This window comes from Erinaceus europaeus, chromosome 3 (genome assembly GCF_950295315.1).
Source record: "Erinaceus europaeus chromosome 3, mEriEur2.1, whole genome shotgun sequence".
Classification (NCBI taxonomy): Eukaryota; Metazoa; Chordata; class Mammalia; order Eulipotyphla; family Erinaceidae; genus Erinaceus; species Erinaceus europaeus.
The window spans coordinates 116,598,849-116,623,484 of NC_080164.1; the positions used below are offsets into that span (position 1 = coordinate 116,598,849).

The window sequence follows — 24,636 nt, forward strand, 5'->3', positions numbered from 1 at the left end:
TTAAGAATTAACAGGTTCTTCAAGTTAAATATGTTTGAGCCAGATAAAACTACCCCATTTATTCCCTAGAAACAAACTATAAAACATGACATTAATTTAGGGCCTAGCACTCTCAGAGTCAACAACTGTCAGCATGTGTGTGAAACACTTGTTGTAAACTTCCTCTCCCCTGAAAATGCAGAGAGGACACATGGTCTTGATTTGAAATGACACTGGCTCTGATGTTACAAATAGACTATGGTATGAATTTAAAGAGCCATATACTTGGAGCCTTGTAAAAAAAAAAGTTATCTCAAAAAAAATTATTATACAAAAAAGAAATATCTGTGCTTTCAAACACTTAGCACCCACTTCCTAAATGGTTTAAAGTTATTAAGCTAACAATGAAAAAGAAAGAAAGAAAGAAATTTTGAGAATACTCCTAGTTCAAACAAGCTATGATTGATTTATTGTTTTAAAAAAAATCAGGAGAAGGCTGGGTGGAGGCACACACAGTTAACCACACACTTTACCATGTACAAGGACCTGAGTTTGAGTCCTCAGTCCCCAGCTGTAGGGGGGATGCTTCATAAGTGGTGAAGCAGGTCTGTAGGTCTCTCTCTATTTCTCTTTCTCTCCCCCCCCCCCCGTCTGTCTCTCTTCTCCTTCCCTCCCTCCCTCCCTCCCTCTCTTCCTCTCTCCCTCTCTCCTCTCAATTGCCATCTTAACATTTTTTGATGGAAAAGCTTTGTGGGAAAAATTGTTTAAGGTTCACTGGAAAGTATACTGTATGCTACAGATTCTTGATTTAATATTTATTCATTCTTGCCATGCGCCAGGAGGCACGTGAGGTGTTTTTCCCATTTAACCCCCAGACCTAACAGTATCTGTGCTGTAAGACTCACTTTAACAGATGAGGAAATCAAGGCACAGAGTAGCTAACTAAGTGCCTTATTTACAACAACAGTGTCATCTAAAAATATCAAGCCTAGACCATGAACCTAAGAATCCCGGCTTCTGTCTACACTACTTCTGTCTACACTGCACAGCCTCTGAGTTGATGGAGGCTACACACTTAGTGAGTGAAGAGAGGTATCAGAGGTAGGAAGTGAAGGTAGTAATTTGTCTCACATCTTTCCAGATCTGCCAGGCAAGGTAAGAGATTTGGACTAGCACAGTATGGGACCAGCTACCCCAGAACTTAAGTTCTTGATCAGAGACTTGTAGGCGCTTATTTAATACCACTGATTAGCATTGGCTGTATCAAGGAAGTCCACATGATGGAAACTGTCTTTGAAGAGTCTATTGTCAGTTCATATCACTTAAGATATCTTAATTCTAGTCAGTTACGCTGTTTCATTTTCATTAAGGGCTGTAGATAGCTTGAAATGTAGGAAAATGGTGATATAAAAGGAAAGCATTAAAAGGAAAAACAAGAATGAATAAATTTTAAATCAAGAATCTGTAACATACAGTATACTTTCCAATGAACCTTAAACAATTTTTCCCACAAAGCTTTTCCATAAAAAAATGTCAAGAAATAAAGAATTAATGGAAATGTTCAGCCTTTTTTATTCCTGTTTATACCATGATATGCCAGTAGACTAGTTGGACTATATTTTTGCATGTGTACATGAATTTTTTGGAAAAAAAAAAATCTGTGTCCTAGAGTGATGCTGTTTCTTCAGAGTTTGTGTGTGTGTGTGTGTGTGTGTGTGTGTGTGTGTGTATTTTAAGAATTATTTATTAACATGAGCAAAAAAAAAAAAGTTAAGAGGGGGGAGGCCAAGAGGTATCCTACCTGGTTGAGTGTACATGTTACCATGCACAAGCCAACTGCCAGTCCCCACCTGCAGATGAGGTAAAAGTTTGTAAAAATCTTGAGTAATGAAGCAGTGCTGCAGGTGTCTCTTTCTGTCTTCTCTGTCTTCTCCTTCCGTCTTCTCCCTCTCTCTCTCTCTCTCTCTCTCTCTATATATATATATATATATATATATATATACATATATATACAATAAATAGTAATAATAGTTATGAAAAGAGAAAAAAAAGGAGAGCATCAGTCTGGCACATTCAGTGCTGGGGATCAAGTCCAGTGCCTTATAGCTGTACTACCTGCAAGGCCACAATCCTCCAATAGTTGCATAGATTTTTGCCAAGCAGTCTAATAAAAGTTAAAAAAAAAAAAAAAAAGAAAAAAGCATGCCAGCACTTCTCTATTTGTGTTAAGAGGCAAATCCCCTCCACCCCAAGGTCAAAATGGCATTATTTAGGGCCACTGTTTTCTTACTCTTTTATTTCAAAAAAGAGAGACAGAAAGAGGGAGAGATACTACAGCACTGCTATGCTATCTCTGAAGCTCCCCTTGGTGCTGTCCTTGGTGGCAGGGCTCAAACTCCTGTCCTTATGCATGGTTAGACATGAGCTCTAATTGGCGAACAATGTCCTGGCTCTGTATTGTTCTCAGTCTTTAAACAGGGTCTTGTATTTCTGCCTAGAGTTCCCTCCTTCCCATGGCTGTTGCCCAGTTATGATTTTCCTAGTTTTTCTACCATATGGGAGCCAAAAAATTAGTGGGAGTAATCTAAAGGAAATGGTCATATCCCTTAGAGGGAGAAACACGTGGCCATGGAGCTTAGTTTAAAGGAACATTGGGCAGGAACTGAGACGTGTCGTCGCATATCAGATTTCTGCTTATTTCTGACTTTGCCTTGAACTACTTGAAATTTTGCTTAAAGCATCTTTTTCCTCCTCCTGTGGAATGTTGGTAAAGGTCTATAAATAGAACCACTTGACTACAGCAATCAGTTCACATCAGACCTACTCTTTCATAATAGCATTCTTGAGGACAATCATCACGCAACAAAAACATTGTAAGACATCAAATTATAAGCTTCTGAAACCCTCTTTTAAAATACCCCTTTGTTAGCTGTCTTTGAAGGATTTTGAGTAGATTCACTTCCAGTTTCCCTAGTTAGGCAAGGATTAGCTGAATTCTAACCACGACTCCTCTCTTGTAGGTTTACTTAACGCTTTTTCAATGATTAAAAAGTGTGCTTTGTGGTTTGGATATTTTTCTAGAGAATCCAGCATGTAGCTGTCATCTGTGCAGTTTGTTGTGGCAGCTGCTTGAGCTTCATTGACAAGACACTTATAAATCACATTCAAGGACAATGAAAATATCTGCCATTTCTCCATGTGTTTTTAGCAAGCAAAAATATGATCTGCCTTGGTAATTCTGTTTCTCATTTCTCTCCATCATTCCTCTGCCCCAAATTCTTGCTGTTCCTTGTACAAACTTACTAATTTCCTGACCGCATGCCATTGCTCTGGCTGTTTCTTCTGTCTGGAATCTTCTCCTTAACCATTGTCAAATCTTAGTCATTTTAAAGGGCTATAAGAAAGGAGGGGGGGGAGTATGGGCGGGGAGCAGAATGGAAGAAATGTTCACTCTCCATTATAGTTGAAGTGATTTTGTTATAAGCTCCCCTTTTGTGTATGTACTTTTCTCCTCAGAAACCTTACCGTTTAACTTTCTGGCTTATATTTATTAATAAAAAGATTTATTTATTCATTTATTTATTGCCTACAGGGTTACTGCTGGGGCTTGGTGCTTGCGAATCCACTGCTCCTGGAGGCCATTTTTCCCATTTTGTTGCCCTTGTTCTTGTTATTATTGCTGTTGGATAGGACACAGAGAAATGGAGAGAGGAGGAGAAGACAGAGAAGAGGAGAGACAGATAGACATCTGCAGACCTGCTTCACCACTTGTGAAGCAAACACACACACACACACACACACACACACACACACCCCGTAGGTGGGAGCCGGGCAATATTTGTGCCCGTCCTTTGCGCCACGTGTACTTAATCCTCTGCTCTACCACTCAGCCCCCAATAAATACACTTTATCTCCATAATGGTACCATGGGGCTCTAAACAAATGATTAATTTTGGAAAGGCTACGTTAAAATAAATAGGTGCTGCAGACCAGCATCTGACTCATCCGGTAGAGCGCACATGTTGCCATGTTCAAGAGCCCAGGTTTAAGCCCTGTGCCACCACGTGGGAGTGCCTGCAGGCGGGATGCTTCATGAGTGGCAGAGCCACTGGTGCTTCAGTCTCCCACCTCTGTTGGGAGGAAAGGAGAAAAATATGGCCACCAGGAGTGGTGGAGTTGTGCCGGCTATGAGCTCTAGAGATGATCATGGTGGCAAAAAATAAATGAATATAAAAAGTGCTTCAGACTTCAGATGTTCAGTGAAAACAAACACAGACCTGTTATATACAGCACAGTAAGCTCTGAGTGCTTACTAGCACTGATGGGGACAGCATTTCCACTTCTGTGTGATATTCCAAGAGAAGAAGAACCTAGAAAAGAAGACTAAGGAGGAGCCAGGTGATGGCACACCTGGTTAAGCACACATGCTACAATGCTCAAGGATCGGGGTTCAAGCTCCTGGTCCTCGCTTGCAGGAGGAAAGGTTCACAAGTGGTAAAGCAGTGCCACAGGTATCTCTGTCTCTCTCCTCTGTCTCCCTACTTCCTGTCAATTTCTCTCTGTTTCTATCCAATAAATAAATAAATAAAATATTAAAGAAAGAAAAGACTAAGAAGGAATAGTCAGTCTTAGTGTTGGCACATTCCAGGGCTTAATCCTTGATCATGGTTTCTCTTTTTTCCCTCCCTCCCTCCCTCCCTCCCTCCCTCCCTCCCTCCCTCCTTCCTTCCTTCCTTCCTTCCTTCCTTCCTTTTCTAATATCTGTTTATTATTTATTAACATGCATGAGAAATAGAAGGGGAGACGGAGAACCAGAACACATCACTCTAGTGCAGGTGATGTGGGATCAAACCCAAGACTTTGAAGTCTAGCATTCTAGCCACTGTGCCATCTCCCAGGCCTCCTTGATTTCTTTTCTCTTAGCTCAGTTGTTATTGATCTCATCTAGTCTTAGGACTTTGCGTGCCAGCTAGTAGAGAAGTGACTCTCAATTTATAGCACCAGTCCAGACATTTCTTCTGAATTCTAGGACCAGCTGTCTGCTTGAGATCCTCATTTGAACGCCTAACATCTACTGCAAGTTGAGTCAAGTTCTCCTTCCCACCACTGCCACCACCTCCCATTCCCAACCTCAGCAGCCTGCTCTGTTCAGCAGTCTTCACTTTTTCAGTTGGTGACACTCCTTCCTTCCAATGATGGAGACCCAGAGCTTACAGTCATCCTGGTTCCTCTCTTTCTCACTGTACATCCTGTCTGTTCCAAAATTCTGTTGTCTCTAGCTCTAAAACAGTGTCAGTTTCCAAGAAGGCTGTATTTTAAACTGTGCAAACAGTATGTGCATGCATGTTGTGTGTGTGTAATAGATTATTTATTTCAGTGCCCTATCATTCCTTTGACAGTAGTTCTAAGTAGTTCTGTTTCCTTTTTACTCTTTGCCATTACAAACCAGTAAGCATAGCAGATCCTGCTGCCCTGGGATTCATCATCTCCCCATGGTCTCTGCTGCTGCTGCCTTCAGGCAGTGTGTCCTTCACCGATGAGAGCATCTCCAATCAGGACCTTCGGGCCTTCACTGCACCAGAGGTTCTCCAGAATCAGTCACTCACTTCTCTCTCAGACGTCGAAAAGGTAAGCGCCAAGTCTCTTGTATTCTGTTTGGGCTTAGGAGAAGCAAGAGCACTAAGGTCTCTGGGAAAAGCCTTTTTTGAATGTAAATGGATCATGCCTTATAGGAAGTCCATGCCTTTTCGATTACAAATTTAATCCAAGCTGTATATATATATATTTTTTTCTTTTTATTGTTAGTGATTTAACATTGGCTTCAAAAATTATTTCAAAGCTGTAGAGCTTCATACCCATACATGTGTACAAGCCACCATACCCAGAGATAAAAAGCAAGCATGTAAAAAAAACAAAACAAACAAAAACCCAACCCTAACTGTGTTGTGTCGTAAAGTGTGTGCATGTAGGCCAGGGAGATAGTGCAGCAGAGGATCATAGGACTTGTGTGGCTGACACCCCCCCCTCACCCCGTACTCTACAACACTCTTTTTTTTAATGTGGAACTTAGAAAAAATATGAGCCATTATTAATCCAAGTTTATGAGCATTTATTAAATATGCGTCACCCACTATGTATCAAACACTATGCTTGTGAGCAACATACCTAGCTATCTGGAACACTGATCTTGACCAACATGTACAGAACAACCTCAAAAACATGGCAGCACGAAACAGATGCTTCATAGGCAAAGCATTGGAGAGTCTAGTAAAAGGCGAAAGATTTATACCGTCTGAAGAGAAACCAGAGTATGCATTGGAGAGTCTAGAAGAGGAGCAGTTAGGTTTTCAGTGTAGAGTCGTAGAAAAACATGTTGGGGCCAATTTTTGGACTGGCAAAATAACAAAATAGTCTGCTTGCTCGTCCTTGCAGAAGACTCAGGTTCAAGCCTAGCCCCCACTGCATCAGAGAAAACTTCAGCACTGTGATGTCCTTCACCACCCCTACTCCCCCCTCCCCCCATCTGTCTATCTGTCTCCGCCTCTCTCTGAAGAAGTCAGCCTGGAGTGTTGAAGCCCTAATGATAACAACAACAAGCAGCCAACTATTTTTTGATTCTTCCTAAACTTCAATTGATCATTCTCCCATCAGTTCCCTTTCCGTGTTGCATTTTCTTTATTTTTCTTTCTTTTTAAAAAGCATTTATTTATTTATTTATGTTGCCCTTGTTGTTACCCTTGTCATTATCATTATTGTTGTCGTTGCTGTTGTTGTTGGATAGGGGAGAGAGAAATCAAGAGAGATGGGAAGACAGTGAGGGGGAGAGAAAGACAGAAACCTGTAGACCTGCTTCACTGCCCATGAAGCAAGCCCCCTGAAGATGGGGAGCCGGGGGCTTGAACCAGGATCCTTACGCAGCCATGTTGGTTTTCTTTCTTGCTTACTCCCACCTCTCAACTTATCTGGATTTCTATATATATATTTTTTTAGAAAAAAAATTAAAGATTATTTATTTGAAAGGTAGGAAGAGAGAGAAAAAAAACATACACCACTCTAGTACATGTGCTGCCCAGGATCAAACTCATGACCTCAATGCTTTATCCACTGTGTCCCTTCTTAGACAACGTTTATATGGATTTCTCATCTACTTCTCAAGCCCACCCCGTCTTCTCCTTCCCTCTTCATCCCTGTTGCTAGAACTATAGTCAGGTCCTCCTCCCCATCATTTGAACTCTTGTCCTTATCTCTGTCAGTCCTGTTTCTTGGCTGTTGTTCTATTAGTGTCACAACAATCCTTCAAGACAGGTTTTGTTTCTCTCAGAAACTTTCACCTGACAACTTTCTGTCTCCCTTTTTAATCCAACAAGGAACGAATTTCTTTTTCTTTTTTTTTTTTTTATTATTATTTTTTTTTATTTTTAAATTTCTTTATTGGGGGATTAATGTTTTACATTAGACAGTAAATACAATAGTTTGTACATAACATTTCTCAGTTTTCCACATAACAATACAACCCCACTAGGTCCTCTGTCATCCTTTTTGGAGCTGTACTCTCCCCCCCACCCCCCAGTCTTTTACTTTGGTGAAATACACCAACTTTAAAAAATTTTTTTCCCTTTTGTTGCCCTTGTTTTTTTGTTGTTGTTGTTGTTATAGTTATTATTGTTTTTTTTTTATTTATTTAAGAAAGGATTAATTAACAAAACCATAGGGTAGGAGGGGTACAACTCCACACAATTCCCACCGCCCAATCTCCATATCCCACCCCCTCCCCCAATAGCTTTCCCATTCTCTATCCCTCTGGGAGCATGGACCCAGGGTCATTGAGGGTTGCAGAAGGTAGAAGGTCTGGCTTCTGTAATTGCTTCCTCGCTGAACATGGGCGTTGACTGGTCGGTCCATACTCCCAGTCTGCCTCTCTCTTTCCCTAGTAGGATGGGTCTCTGGGGAAGCTGAGCTCCAGGACACATTGGTGGTGTCTTCAATCCAGGGAAGTCTGGAACGAATTTCTTAACCAAGCCTAGAAACCTCACCAGAGTCTGACCCCAGCTCCCTTCCTGCCAACCACATTTCATCTGCACAGGTTATAACCTGCTATTCAACAGGTTCTGTGGTTTCTGGCTTCACTTCTTTGCCTAACCGTACCTTTGCATTTCCACACTTTGAATCCTCTTGTACTGCCCAGTTCTTTCAGTGACCATCTTTAGAGGAGATTCATTCATTCCCAGTTCAGTGTGAGAGGCCAGAGAAATACAGAGATGAGTTTGATACTGTCCTTACCCTTGAGGAACTAGCAGGTGAGTGGAAGGACAGAAGAAAGAATAGCAAAAGTCACCTCTTTAAATAATTTCCTTGGATTTCCTTAGCACACACTTGCCACATTTTAAAAATAAATGCATACACATTCATTCATACATCTCTCTTGTTAGAATTATAGTTCTGGAAAAGGCAGTGTTAATCAGAGCTGTGGTTTTCTGCCAGGATAGCTTACCACATGGGGCTGTTTCTAGTTGTGGTAACTGGAGGGGGTGGCTAGGTGGTGCCGCTGGCATCTAGGAATCCAGGGTTACAGCTCTAGATCACGCAGTCCTTGGGTTAGAAGTGAGTTGCTCAAATCCAAATATTAGTAATGCTGTGTGTGAGAAATGCTCGCGTAGGTGTTAAGACCATGGATTCTGGAGGCCGAGTTTGAGTCTTAGCCACCTGCTCCTACCACCTCACCTTGGACATTCACTTTGTCTCCCTCTTATTCCAGAGGAGCTAGAGAATAGATAGAATAGCTAGAGAATTCATTCATTCATTCATTCATTCATTCATTCATTCATTCATTGTTAATTGCCACCATGGTTATCACTGGGCCACATTGTCAGCACTATGAATCCACTGCTCCCAGCAGCCATTTTTTTTTTCCTGTTTTGTTTGTTTGTTTGTTTTATTTTTTGTTTTCTTTTTCTTTCTCCTCCTCCAGGGTTATCATTGGGGCTTGGTGCCAGCACTATGAATCCACTGCTCCTGGTGGACATTTTTTCCATTTTATTTGACAGGATAGAAAGTGAAAGGGAGGGCAGAGGGTAGATAGCATAATGGTTATGCAAACAGACTCTCATGACTGAGGCTCCAGAGTCCCAGGTTCAGTCCCCTGCACCACCATAAGCCAGAGCTGAACAGTGCTCTGGTTAAAAAATAAAGATAAAATAAAAAGAAAGTGAGAGGGAAGTGTGTGTGTGTGGGGGGGGGGGTAAGACAGCATAATGGTAGACTTTCATGCCTGAGGCTCCAAAGTCCCAGGTTCAATCCACTGCACCACCATAAGCCAGAGCTGATCAGCGCTCTGGTAAAAAACAAACAAAAATAGGAGAGGGAAGGGGGAGACAGAGAGAGAAAGAGAGAGACATCTGCAGACCTGCTTCACCACTTGTGAGGCATTGGCATGCAGGTGGGGAACCAGGGCTCAAACCCAGGTCTTTGCGCAGGTCCTTGTGCTTGGTACTATGTGTGCTTAACTGGGTACACCACCTCTTGTCCCCTCTTGTTTTTTTCTTTTGGTTTGGTTTTGGTCTTTAAAAAAATTTTTTTTTAATATTTATTTATTCACTTTTGTTGCCCTTATTGTTTTATTGTTGTAGTTATTACTATTGTTGTTATTGATGTCATTGTTGTTGAATAGGACAGAGAGAAATGGAGAGGGGAGGGGAAGACAGAGAGGGGGAGAGAAAGATAGACACCTGCAGATCTGCTTCACCGCCTGTGCAGATGGGGAGCCGGGGGCTCGAACCAGGATCCTTACACTGGTCCTCACGCTTTGCAACATGTGCACTTAACCTGCTGCGCTACCGCCCGACTCCCGGTCTTTTAAAATTTTTATTAGATAGCACAGAGAAAATTTGACATGAAATGTCTTCCTTGCAGGTGGGGAGCACAGGCTCAAATGTGAGTTCTTACACCTTGTGATATGTGTACTTACTTAACTAGATATGTCCCCACTGGGCCCCCACCAGCTCCTTTATTTTTTCACAGGATGCTGTGTGTATGATTCATTATGATCAAAATCATCCACCCCTATAGGAAACCATCTTGACCTGCTATCCTACGAGAGGGGAACAGATTCTTGCCCTGCTCACTACTATACTACCCAGCTAGGGACTGGGTATTTCAGTGTATACATGGCCTGGACCTGTAGCCCACACATTTCCCCTGGAAGCTAAATAAGCAACAGAAGTGAGAGGCAGATCAAAACATTCTTAAAATTTCTATTGCCTGATTTCTTCAGGCCCTGGGCTTGCTGATATCTTTAACAGAAAGTATTTGTTAGTTGGACTGTAGGAGCCTTTGTCTTCATCTTTCTTTGGAATAAAGAGCAACAGAAAATCTGAAGACCAAGAACTGGCCTGGTTTTGAATAATCCTTCCTCCATGGCCTCCCTCCTAGCTACCTAATGTCTCTAGGTAGACTATAGTCCTTCTGTTGCTGTTTGTCAAACAGATGACCTCAGTGCTATCAAAGATGTACCCATGTTAACTGTTTCACTTGGTTTCACTGTGGTGTCACTGATCTTTTTTTCATGCTTGTGTCTGTTCAAGCTGCACCAATGGTGGGAACTTTTGGCTGATGAGTAACATGCACAAAAGTGTTAAAAGTAAACGTAGACATTTTCTTTGTGTTTTGTAAGAAAGTAGTATTCCTCAACTAATATTAACCATATTCCTTAATATTAGACATAACTTTCACAAAGACCCTACATATCTGGAATTTATTTTTCATTGCCACCAATAAAAATCTGGTTATCGCTGGTGCTCAGTGCCTGCATGACAAATCCACAGCTCCTGGTGGCCATGTTTTCCCTTTATTTTTACTTGATAGGACAGAGAGAAATTGGGAAGAGAGGGAGAGATATGGGAGAAGAGAGAATGAGAGACACCAAAAGCACTGCTTCAATACTAATGAAGCTTCTCCCCAATAGGTGGGGACTGGGAGCTCGAACCCAGGTCCTGGTACATGGTAATATTTTCTCAACTGGAAGTGTCACTGCCTGACTCTTATAAGAAAATTTTACTAATTTAAAATATACTTTTGTCACCCCTAGGGCTTCACTGCTTTGGGCTGACTTTTCAGGTAGAGAGGTAGAGAGAAAGATAACACAGCACCAAAGCTTCCTCCAGTACTGCCAAAGCTGGACATGAAATCTGGCTGACACACATGGCAGAGCAGGCACCCTCCCAGTTGACCTAGCTTGCCAGGACACTTATTATTCAAAGTTTGAGTTCATAAAGTGCCATTTTAATGAGGTAACCTGTAATTTTGTATTTCTTTCTCTAATATATGTATGTATACACACACATATAGTCATATACATACATACCTATATATAGGCAGGGATTTCTAGAGAAACATGATAAATAGGATATGTGTGTCTAGGTAGATAGATACATGAATACATACACACTATCTACAATAGTGAAAATATAGAGTCTACCTAAATGCCCACTGACAGTTGACTAGATAGAGAAGCTATGAGCAGTATACTCAGTGGAACACAACTCTACTGTTAAAGAAGATAAAAATGTGTATTTCAGAATAGAACTCAAGGTGACTGTGCTAAGTGAAATAAGTGAGGCAGTAAGACAACTGTTGATTGCTTCTGCTCATGCGTTGAATATAAATAGCAATTGAGCTCACAAAACAAACTCTTAGACTCCATGAAACTATGGTGGTCATTGGAGGAAGTGTGATAAAAATTTTTTAAAAGTTTTCACAATACTGTAGAAAAGAGCCCTACTGTGGATTGACAGAAGTACCTTCTTGCATTTCCTTTTAAAAAAAGTTTTCACAATACTGTAGAAAAGAGCCCTATTGTGGATTGACAGAAGTACCTTCTTGCATTTCCTTTTGCTAGAAGAGAGAAATAAGGATAGTCATGGGGGGTGGGGTGGACAGGTGGTAGTGATCAGGATTAAGCGCACAAAGCGCAAGGTCTGGCACAAGGATCCCAGTTCAAGCCCCTGGCTCCCCACCTGCAGGGGGTTTGCTTCACAAGCGGTGAAGCAGGTCTGCAGGTACCTTTCTCTCCCCATCTCTATCTTCCCCATCTCTCTCAATTTCTCTCTGTCCTATCCAACAACAGCAGCAGCAACAATAACAACAACATTGGGAAAAGGATGGCCTCCAGAAGCAGTGGATTCATAGCGCAGGTACCCAGCCCCAGCGATAACCATGGAGGCAAAAAAAAAAAAAAGTCATATTTGCTTGAAATTACATAGAAGACTAAAAAATAAGAATGAAAGGGATTGCTCCTGGAGAGAAGACTTGGAAATTGAAGAGGGAATATGTCCTCATCATCTTTGGTCTTGTTTTCTGTTTTAAACTTCCACATTTTTTATGTAAATTAGTAACAGAAGACTTCTCAAATCACATGTTATACTGTTTTGGAAATAAGTAGACATGAATATATAGTACGTGGTAAGTTTGTCTGCTTGTTTGTTTTTTAACCATGAAATGATATTTTTTGAATTCTCCCCCTCCCCAGATTCATATTTATTCTCTTGGAATGGCATTGTATTGGGGGGCTGATCATGAAGTACCTCAGAGCCAAGTAAGTTGTCCAGTTTCTACAGTTTGCAGCTTTTAATTACACATGTCTGTTAGTCACACTACCACTACTTCTGTGCTAATAATTCACACTAATGATATCATACTCTAAATAAGAAGGTACAGTGTTAAGGAAAAACCTTTTTTTCCCCTCAGTGTTCTTGGGATTATAGCCATCACTATCTACCTTTCAACCATTCTGCCTGTGAGATGTATTCTCTTTGAAATTATAGTAAGAGAAATGGTGGTGTACTTAATTTCTTGTAATTTAATGATTGATAAGAGGGATTATAAGGGGCCAGGTGGTTGCATACCTGATTGAACACACACATTACACTGAACAGGGATCTGAGTTCAAAGCCCCAGACCCCATCTGCAGTGAGGAGGCTTCACTAGTGATGAAGCAGTGCTACAGGTGTTTCTCCCCCTCCTCTTTCAGTTTTCCTCTATCTTTACTCAAAATAAATAAACATATTTAAAGAATAAATAAAACTTCAAGAGAGATTGTAAATCTCTTAGATGATTCAGTCTTTCTTACAAGCATTTTTTAAAAAAATAATTTACTTACGGGGGGTGGGCAGTGGTGTACCCAGTTAAGTGCACATAGTACAAAGCACAAGGATACAGGTTTGGGGCCCTGTCCCCCACCTGCAGGGGGCCACTTAACAAGTGTTGAAGCAGGTCTACAGGTGTCTACCGTTCTCTCTCCCTCTCTCCTTCCCCCTCCTCTATCAGTTTCTCTGTGTCCTATCCAATAAGGTGGAAAATAATGTCAGCCAGAACCCATAGTGCTGGCACTGAGCCCCAGCAATCTCCCCAGAGGCAAAAAAGAATAAAAATAAAATAATTCACTTATTTTATTTTAATGAGGGAGAGATATAGACAAATACACAGATACAGAGAAAAAGACCCTGGCTGATGATGGTCCTGGGGATTGAACCTGAGACCTCGGAGCCTCAGGCGTCAGTCTTTTGCAGCACCATTATGTCATCTCCCCATCCCCAGATGATTCATTCTTATACCTTGTGTGATACAAAAGCTGTAGGAATAAAGGCTCAGACTCCATCTTAGAATATAGTTTCTACTTCACTGCCTTTTCCTGTTGTCATTTTCCAGTAATATATTGTTACTCTTGTGACTTCAGAGACTGATGTCCAGGTAACACTTTTAGGATTGTCTTAGACTGGTGTTTATTGGACTGTTTTCAGTCTTTACTTCCTAAAATAATTCTGACCTTTGAAAACCCCATGTAAACATAGTTGTAGATAATGATTAAAATTTCAAAATAATCATTTCATGGAAGCAGAAACACAACAGTACAAAATTGGGTTTTAATTTAGGCACATAGAAGTTATAACAAGAGGCCATGTGGTGGTACACCTGGTTGAATGCACATGTTACAATGCGTAAGGACCTGGGTTTGAGCCCTGGGTCCCCACCTGCAAGGGGAAAGCTTCATGAGTGGTGAAGCAGAGCTGTAGGTGTCCCTCTCTATCTCCCCCTTCCTCTCAATTTCTGACTGTCTCTATCCAAAAAAATAAAGATTAAGAAATAGCTGCCTTGGGAGTCGGGCTGTAGCGCAGCGGGTTAAGCGCACGTGGCGCTAAGCACAAGGACCGGCATAAGGATCCCGGTTCGAACCCTGGCTCCCCACCTGCAGGGGAGTCGCTTCACAGGCGATGAAGCAGGTCTGCAGGTGTCTATCTTTCTCTCCTCCTCTCTGTCTTCCCCTCCTCTCTCCATTTCTCTCTGTCCTATCCAACAACGACAACAACAATAATAACTACAACAATAAAACAACAAGGGCAACAAAAGGGAATAAATAAATAAAATATAAAAAAAATTTTAAAAAAATTTTAAAAACCCAATGATTATAAAAAAAAAAAAAAAGAAAGAAATAGCTGCCTCTTGGGAGCCGGGTGGTGGTGTACCTGGTTGAGCACATACATTATGGTGTGTAAGGACCCAGGTTCAAGCCCCTCCCCCCAGTCCCCACCTGCAGGAAAGCTTCACGAGTGGTGAAACAGGGCTGCAGGTTGTGTCTTTGTCTCTTTTCTCTCTCTATCTTCCCCTCTCCTGTCAATTTCTCTGTCTCTATGCAATAAATAAAGATACAAAAATTAAGTTAATAATCTTTAGAAATGGCAGGCTCTTGAGGTTTTATTTCAAATTCAGACATTTTACAGTCTGTAAAAATGAATGATGTTCAAGTGCTACACCTGGTTGAGCTCAAGCATTACAGTGTGCAAGGACCCTGGTTCAAGCCTCCCAGTCTCCAGCTGTGGGAGTGGTGGGGGAGGAGGAAGCAGTGATGCAGGTGTCTCTTTTCCCCTCCCTCTATATCTTCCTTTCCTCTCAATGTCTCTGTTTGTATCCAAAATAAATAATCATAAAAACAAAAATGATGCTCTTCAACTTGGTTTTGGTCTCAGTCTGCACCATGAAAACACTGTGTAATTGCCTTTTCTCTTCAGTTTCAGTTCTATAGATCTAAATGCAAATGTTATGTTGGATACATTGGTGTCTTATAAACGTATCTTACATGTAAAATGTGGTCGCAACTTATAAATGAACACTTCAAGCAGTTTTCCAGTGACAGGTAGTAAATTGAAATCTATAATGTACACATTAGAATGGAAGTATAAACCTTTACGTTTATTTTGCTAGCAGAAATCACAAACATTTTGCAAGGATTCAATAATCATGGCTGCCAATCACCTACCTCTGTACTAGGCATTAAGAGTTACAGTAATCCATGAAAAAATGGAGCCCGTTGGTGTGCAGAGAGAGCTGAAGAACCAATGATAGACACAGTGCAGTGAATACTCTTGGAAGAAAGGAAGAATGATATGGAAAAGCAGAACTGCAGACTCCAAGTAGATTTAAAGGACCTCACATACAAGCTGAACTTTTCAGGATGAAATAAACCCAAATGGATTAGAAACAGAAGGGTCATAGGGAAAGCACACTTTTAAAGTAGGGCAGTGTTCATTCCCCTTCCTTACCCCCTGCTCTGTTTATCAGTCTTTGTCATTTATTTATTTATTGTTGACCAGAGCACTGCTCAACTCTGGTTCATGGTGGTGCAGAGGATTGAACCTGAGATTTAGAAGCCTCAGGCATGTGAGTCTTTTTGCATACCATTATACTATCCACCCCCACCCAGTCTTTTTTTTTTTTTTTTTTAACTATACTGTTGAGTAGCTCTAATATGCCTATGTCAACAAAATTCAAGACTCACATTCTGGTTTCTGTCTCATCAGTATAACAAAAGCTCATTTAAAAGTGGTTTTGAGTCACTTCAGTATTTGAAATTTAAATAGTCCCAAATTGCATTTATTATATTGAATATGTGATATTTCATTGAGTGTTACGAAAATTTTTGTTACCCTAAAATTATGTGTGCTTGTAAAAGAATGCACATATGTATATGCCAAAGTATTTTGACTTACCAAATATTTCAACTTTATCATACAACTCTACTTCCCTGGGTGTTTCTATAATACATCCTATCTTGGGAAGCTTGTTTTTTTTTTTTTTGGAGGGGGGTGGGGAGAGATAGTGAGAGACAGGGACAGAGAGATAGCAAGGAGGAGATAATCTGCATCGCTGCCTCACTTCTTGTGAAGCTTCCTCCTTGCAGATGGGAGACTGGGGGCTTGAACCTGGCTCCTCATACACAGTTATGTGTGTGCACTACCAGTTGAGCCACCATCCAGCCTCTGGGAAGTGTACATTAATTATCTTCTGCTGACACAGTTTTTAAATATTAAAAGGTAAAATGTACATACTCTTGAGATCATGAATCCTTTTGTTCCTCGTGTTTTTGGTTCGGTTCCTGTGCCCATCTGAATAACTTGTCGTGGGTTTGGGAAGACCAACAGAATTTACTTACTCTTTGTGCTGTTCTTTTCTTTCTGTCCAGCCCATAAAGCTCGGCGATCACCTCAACAGCATCCTGCTGGGTATGTGTGAGGACGTCGTGTATGCCCGGGTGTCTGTGCGCACAGTCCTGGATGCTTGTAGTGCTCACATCAGGAACAGCAACTGTGCGCCTTCCTTCTCCTATGTGAAGCAGTTGGTAAAGCTGGTGCTGGGAAATCTCTCTGGGGTAAGTGCTCCTTCTAGTTGATACATCTAGTCACATTTTTCCCCCCTTTGGTAGCATACAATATTTCTTCATTGATGCATTGCAAAGCAGGAATGACAGCATAATGGTTATGCAAAAAGACCTTCATGCTTAAAGCTCCAGAGTCCCATGTTCAGTCCCTGGTACCACAATGAGCCATAGTGGGGCAGTGCTTTGGTGAAAAAGCAAACAAACAAAAAAGATAGACTCGGGTTGGGTGGTGGCACACCTGGTTGTGTGCGCATGCTACAGTGCACACAGATCCGGGTTCAAGCCACCTACCTGCAGGGGGAAAGCTTCATGACTGGGGAATCAGGGCTTCAGGTGTCTCTCTGTCTCTCTCCCTATCACCTCCTTCCCTCTCGGTTTCTGGCTGTCTCTAGCCAATAAATAAATAAAGATAATAAAAATTTTATATAAAGAGATACACGATGCTTTAGAGATAACATTTTCTCAGTCTAGAAATAGATTGACTTTCTTATTCTAATGTTTATTTGAAAGTGCTCTCAAAAAATTTGGAAGCCTAATGCAATTGCTTAATCTCCTAATTTTGTTTTGTTTTACTTTTTTTTTTTTTAAGATTAATTTATTTATGACAGAGAAAGGAGAAGAGACAGAGCAAGAACCACTGCATCACTCTGGCGCATGCAGTGCTGGGAATCAAACTTGAGACCTCATGCTTAAGAATTCAGCTCTTTATCCAGTGCACCACTAGTTTCCTAGTTTTATGAGTCATTTTAAAAAAAGCTTTACCCCAAAAAGTGTCATAGAATCATAGCATGTTAGAGTTCAGAATGTCTGCTATGGTCTCCTTTCTTACTTCCTTTTCTAAAGAGTTTTCTAGAAGTGTTCCTTTCCTCTGTGCAAACCTGAGACACAAACATTGCCATGACAAATGGGTTTTATTTATTTTTCATAAACTCTCTTTTATTTTATCTTTTAGTTTTACTAGAGTGCTGCTTATAGTGGTATGGAGGATTGGATCTGGGACCTTGGAGCCTCAGGCTGGAAAGTCTCTTTGCAGAACCATTATGCTATCTCTCCCACCCACAAGTGGATTTTACAATGACTTAAATTTACTTTCTGCTTCTTTTTTTATGTTTATTTGTGTGGCATCCTTGGCTATTCCCATGCTGAAACCTTCCCCACCTTCCCTGGATACTGGGTCCTGTATTTATGATGGTACATGAGGTATATCCCTGCCAGACTGTGCCAGGACCTACATTCTTCTATTCTCTCTCTTGTCTTGGATATGAAGAACCCCAAGCACTGTAACTATCAGATAGTTCCACAGCTGCATTTCTTCATTTCTTCTTCTCCTCCTCCTCCTCCTCCTCTTCTTCTTCTTCTTTTTAAAAAAACTTTTTAAAAATTATTTTGTATTATATTTATTAGGTAGAGACAGACAGAAATCTAGAGGGAAGGGGGAGACAGAAAGGAAGAGAGACACCTGCAGCACTGCTTCACCACTTGCAAAGCTTTCCCCCTGCAGGTGGAGACCAAGGGCGCGAACCTTGGTCCTTGTGCATTGTAACATGTGCTCTCAATGAGGTGCGCCATGACCCAGCCCCCATAATAACTGCTTTTCTTAAACTATACTTTACCCAGTTTGCTCTATTTTGGATCCTCTGTGTTTCTTTTTTCTATTCTTTTTTTAAAAATATTTTATTTATTTATTAATAAGAAACACAGGAGGAGAGAGAAAGAGCCAGACATCACTCTGGTACATGTGCTGCCAGAAATTAAACTCAGGACCTCATGCTTGAGAGTCTGATGCTTTATCTACTGCGCCACCTCCCAGACCACAAGGATCTTCTGTGTTTCTGATATCTAATCTTAATGTACATTTTATCTATTCTTACCCTAGTGGCCCTTCTCCATCTTGTAGGCTACAGATTTGTCACTGTCAACATGGTATTTGTCATGTAGGCTTCCTCTGGGTCCTCCTCTCGGGATTTAGTTTTGCCTCTACTTACATCTTAAGTTGGATGTAGAATGGCTGATAGAAATAAATTAAAATTTTATACGTGTTACCACTTGATATAAACCAGGCTCAGAGATTTTACTGAGCAAATAGTTTGCACAGCATGGCCCCCCAAAAAGTTGTTTGATTCTGAGATACATGGAATGGAGGTAATATAAGGTGAGAGAGTGGAGATGTTGGCTGCTTACTTGATTATTTTTTTATTGGTACTTTCATAATGGTTTATAAAGTTAGAACATTTTAGAGGGACAGTTCACACCACACTCCCTGCTAGTGTGTCCCCCTTCCCATTGTTTGCCTATTTTCCCACCTTAATGAGAGCCTCTCCAGTCTTATTTGAGTTGCTGGCATTTCTTCATATATTTCTTTCTTTCTTTCTTTCTTTCTTTCTTTCTTTCTTTCTTTCTTTCTTTCTTTAACAGATGGGAGGCTAACAATAACAAAACAAAACAAAAAAATATATGAATGCTACTAAAAACTGATCCAGGCCAAATTTTCCTATTTTCAAAACAAACAAAAATTTAACATTTTTTCGGTGATCAAAGAATTTGAGGGGAAAAGCTATTTAAAAAGAATTGAATATTCCTACTGCAAAACTATTCATGAGGTCCTGGGATTGGTCCATGGCCCTGAATAAAAACAAGAAGGCAAAACAAAACAGAATACCATCAGTGGTGGCCTGATGCTCTGCTCTCCTCTCCATCTCGTGCACACTGAATAATACTATTACAGGGATTCCCATAGTTGCAGGATGTCCTTTATTTTTTCAGTTGTAGACAGTGTAACCCTAGCGCAACCAACACCATTTATGTAATTTAAATGATAACATTTAAGAAATATTTCCATAGATGTTCTCTTATCAGTAGGAAACAATGATTTGAAATCTTCTTTGATAGATTTTTATTCCCATCCACAGACAAGTTTCAGTATTGTAGGAATATTAAAATGTCTATATGTGTGTAGAGAGATATGCTTGTATGTTCTTTGATACCAGGCTTAAGTCATTTCTCTTCACTTTTCTCGTGTTTATTTCTTGATGTTTCCTTGATAATTGATTATCTGAATCAAGCCAGGGTTCTAATTTTTTATTTTTTTATAATGTGGAATTTGACCTGATTCAACACGTTTTATTTACAAACAAATATCTTTAGTTCATGTTAATTTTAAGTCTGCTTAAAGATATTGGTATCTTTAAGATAAGAGTTGAGGACATTGATTTAAACTGAATTGTCATCTTTCACTGTATCTTCTTAGTTTAAAGACTTGGCATTTCTCAAATGTCAGTTCTACCAGGCAAACCTGGAAACTTATTTTTGAAAATAATTTAGGTCAGCCTTTTCTGTATAGTTACAATTAGGGGAACATTTCTTCCACTGTATTACTATAGGTTAAAAATCACAATCAAATTTGAGAGGTTAAAGTTAGTTATTGGTTTGGGGAAAACTGAGTACTTTTAGATTTACTGTCTATAAATGGAACTAATTCAAGCTGCTTGTACATGACTAACTTTGTTTACTAGTTAGCAGGTTAACTCTTGCCTACCATTTTTTTTTCTTCCTTTTTATTTTCCTTATTGAATAGGAAAGAAAAATTGAGAAGAGAGGGGGAGACAGAGAGGGAGAGAAAAAGCCAGACACCTGCAGACCTGCTTTATTGCTTGTGAAATGTTCCCCCTGCAGGTGGGGTAGGGGGTCTCAAATCCTGGTCCTTGCACATAATACTATGTGTACTTAACCAATGTGTCCCTGCCTGGCCGCCTTAGTTACTATTTCTTGATGATGAATTGGCCAGAACCAGGGTACTCTAATCTGATCCAAGGAATTGACATTAACAATAGCAAAGCGGAGTGTCTTTACTTAATGCTCTAACAACCCTCCCACCTCTATGGTCTCAGTGATATTACCCTGTAGACAATTGCCATGAAAACAAAAGGCAGGATCTTTTTTTTTTCAATCTGATTCTTAATTCTCTCTTTACAGACAGATCAACTTGCCCGCAACAGTGAGCTGAAGCCTGATCGAAGCCAAGCTATTCGAGACCGATTGAGAGGGAAAGGATTGCCAACAGGTAAAGAGCCCACCAGTGGGAAGCTTTTACACTTCAATCATATTCAGTTTTCTTCATGAAACCATACTTGGAGCTCTTGGCTGTTGTGGTCATATTTAGTACTTTAAAGAGTATATAAAACAGAGCATGTGTGTACAAAGTGGAGGCAGGGAACAGACAGGACCATTCAGATCAGGATCAGTACTTTAAATTCATTAAAGTTACATAGGCTAAGTTGAGTACAGCGCTCTTGTTCTCCTTCCAGTATTATTCGAATGGTGGTGATTGGCTATACATTTTAGCCTGGTATTGCTTATAGAAATACATTTTATATAGTTCTTTTTTTTTTTTTTTCAGTGTTATGGGCTTGTACATGTGCAGTTCCACTATTTACAGGCCAGCGTTTTAAATCCTTGCTATTTCAGGTGAAGGCAGGGAGACCCGGAAAGAGCAGGGGTGGCAGGGAGGGAGGAAGGAAAGGAAAGTACAACACTGCTTCACCATCTGGGAGGGTGGGGCTGGGGCTCCCCTGGTGTTGTGGTGCTGGGGCTCAAACTCCAGATCATTTTAAAAGCCAATGATATGGTCCCAGAGGTGGCATAATCGATTTTTTTTTTAAAGAAAGTATTTATGTATTCCCTTTGTTGTAGTTATTGTTGTTGTCATTGTTGGATAGGACAGAGAGAAATGGAGAGAGGAGGGGAAGACAGAGGTGGGGAGAGAAAGAGAGACACCTGCAGACCTGCCTCACCTCCTGTAAAGCGACTCCCCTGCAGGTGGGGAGCCGGGGCTCAAACCGGGATCTTTATGCCGGTCCTTGAGCTTTGCGCCACATGCACTTAACCCGCTGTGCTACCGCCCGACTCCCCTGGCATAATAGATTAAAGCATTGCATTCTCAAGCATGAGCTCCCTGGTTTGATCCCCAGCATCACCTATGCCAGAATGGTGTTCTGGCTCTTTCTCTTCCCCTCCTGTTCTCATCAACATAGAAACAGATCTAAAAAATAAAAAAGAAATAAAACTAACAAAATATACATATATAGGGACATAAATACTATTGAAACAAACATTTTAGTAAGCAACATTGTTCTTGCTATGACCTGTTATATTCTAATTCTCTTTTTTCAATGCTAGTCACAGGACCACTCAACTGATTATTTTTAGAGATTAATTTTCATTCACTGATATGAAACAAAGTTTCACATGAGCAAGGTAGAGCACCACACTTGTTACACTGGGCATTGAACCAGTAAATAAGCAGAAATTCCGAATGTGAACTATAGGTAGAAAACTAAAGGTTGGGAGTCGGGCTGTAGCGCAGCGGGTTAAGCGCAGGTGGCGCAAAGCACAAGGACCGGCATAAGGATCCCGGTTCGAACCCCAGCTCCCCACCTGCAGGGGAGTCGCTTCACAGGCGATGAAGCAGGTCTGCAGGTGTCTATCTTTCTCTCCTCCTCTCTGTCTTCCCCTCCCTCTCTCCATTTCTCTCTGTCCTATCCAACAATGACAACAACAATAATAACTACAACAATAAAACAACAAGGGCAGCAAAAGGGAATAAATAAATAAAATAAATATTAAAAAATTAAAAAAAAATAAAACTAAAGGTTACTTGAGAAGTTATTTTTCAATAAAAAGTTTTAAAACACTGGCTTAACATAGTTATAAAAAGAACCTCTGGATTTGGTGATTCGTTTCTCGTCAAGCAACATTGTTAATCATGTTAATTTATACACTAACAAAAATATTGTATATGGGAAGCATTTTATGGTTGTATCTTGGGGCAGGGGAGAAGTAAGTATACCTACTAAAACATTCTAATTGACCAAATCACCAAAGCCCAACTGTCCTATTTTAAATTTCCATGTGAAATTCTGTTTGTGAAAATGAGACTGTATAATAGATACTTCATATCTAGACAGTTGTTTTTGCAGAACTCAGGACTCTCATCTATGAGAAGAGTGTGATCTAAGCAGGTGCACCTCTTATCCTGAATAGGCCAAGAAAAGCAGTAAAGATGTTTCTAATGGAGTGATTTTGTGATGGTGTGGTCAATTACCTTGGGGTTTCATTTTACACACTGTGAATGTAGTCTGTTTGCCAAGAAATGTATAGTAACTTTCATATTGCCATCATACTGCATTTATTTCACCCCATAAGATTCCTTTCATGATGCATATATTCATGTACTAATTAGGAGTAGTTTATGGAGGGATCAAAAAAAAATGACAAAAACCCAGAAGCCAACTTTGTTTCACTTAGTTGCTACAATGCTTGGAAGTAATTAAAAACATATTTAAACAAATTTTTTTTTGTATTTCCTTGCTGTACTTATCAGTACACACACACACACACACACACACACACACACACACACATCTTGAAGATGGGAATTTTTATTGTTTTATTATTTTTTAAAACCATTTATTTACTGGATAGAAATAAGAATAGGAAGAGAGAAAGAGACATCAGCAGCACAGCTTCACACTTGAGAAGCTTTCCTCCTGTAAGTGGGGACCAGGAGCTTGAGCCTGGATCCCTGCACATGGTAATGTGTGTGTTCAACTGAGTGCACTACCACCTGGCCCTCTTCCCTTTATTGTGAAACTGGATTTAGATGTATATATGATGTCATGAACTTTGCCACTAAAAATAAGCAGTACTTTGCCAATTCATCAAATTTTCCATCAATCTTTAGTTTTAGAATTGAATAATAATAAAATACCATAGTTCAATATTGATAGCAAACTGAGAATCTTTTTTTTCAAGAAGACATAATTTACTATAGTAAGTGAAATACTTGCTTTAAAATAAGTCATTCCTGTTTCTCTTATTATCAACCTCTTTCTGCCATCTCACTCCCCCTCCTCCTCCTTGTTCTTCTTATTTCCTGCTTATCCTCACACTCTTCTTTCTCCCTTATATCTCAATCCTCTTCTTTCTCTAATTTCTCTCCGCCATCTCCTACCATCAACAGGTGACTTTACTATCAAGTCGATTGGATTGATTGACTTGGGAAATGTAATGCTATATTTCTAACTACATGTCTAAAAAGAAAAGATCTCAAATTTTGTCAAGAATAATAATTGTTGTGGGCTAGGAAGCAACATAGTCAGTAGAGTGCCAAACCTGCAAACACGAGGCCTCTGGTGTCAGATATGCCAGAGTAGGATTTCGGCTCTTTCTCTCTGTGTTTCTCTCTTTTGTTAATAAAGAAATCATTTAAGAAGTAATAAAAATTGTTATGCAATTTATGATACCCTTGAGTTCTCTTTTTTTTTTATTTTTTTCCCTTTTGTTGCCCTTGTTTTATTATTGCTGTGGTTATTACTATTATTACTGTTGTTGTTATTGATGTTGATGGATAGAACAGAGAAATGGAGAGAGATGCGAAAGACAGAGAGGGAGAGAGAGAGATGAACACCTGCAGACCTGCTTCACTGCTTGTGAAGCAAACCCCCTGCACGTGGGGTAGCCGGGGGCTCAAACAGGGATCCTTACACCCGTCCTTTGCACCATGTGTGCTTAACTAGCTGCACTACTGCCCAACCCCCGTTCTCTCTATTGGTCACAAATCTCCACACAAAAAAAAAACTGTTCAGCTGTATTTTATTTTTCAAATTGGAAAGAGGGTTAAGTGTTAATATAGTTTAGATTACATTACCTCTAATGATTGGAATCTTGTTACAGATGTTAATTATAATTAGCATTTAAGAAGGAGCAATTTGAAAATGCTTGCTCTAAAATATACCTTAAACATCAGGTTATTACTATAGTCATTTACACATATACATATTTTTTTTCATTATGAATCATTTCAGTTATTCAAATTCTTGGTTTCAGGAACATATTTTATTTAGCTTTAAATAAATCTTTTAAAGATTGTGTATACTTTATTTTAATGAGAGAGA

The 24,636-nt window shown here is 40.1% G+C and overlaps 1 protein-coding gene and 1 long non-coding RNA gene across 13 annotated transcripts in view; both read left to right on the forward strand.

The window, feature by feature from the left end:
- The window catches only part of PTPN13 (protein tyrosine phosphatase non-receptor type 13), a 220,297-nt gene that overhangs the window by 60,934 nt on the left and 134,727 nt on the right, over positions 1-24,636 (forward strand). For all 12 annotated transcript variants that reach the window (XM_060187764.1, XM_060187766.1, XM_060187767.1 and 9 more), the window contains exons 3-6: positions 5,429-5,607; positions 12,503-12,568; positions 16,490-16,675; positions 20,657-20,744. In XM_060187764.1, the coding sequence (XP_060043747.1) occupies positions 5,429-5,607; positions 12,503-12,568; positions 16,490-16,675; positions 20,657-20,744 (519 nt within the window). The remainder of the gene's footprint in view (positions 1-5,428; positions 5,608-12,502; positions 12,569-16,489; positions 16,676-20,656; positions 20,745-24,636) is intronic.
- On the forward strand, positions 20,751-22,756 carry LOC132537520 (uncharacterized). The gene is made up of 2 exons (XR_009548988.1): positions 20,751-22,022; positions 22,333-22,756. It is a non-coding gene; the product is annotated as an uncharacterized LOC132537520 (long non-coding RNA).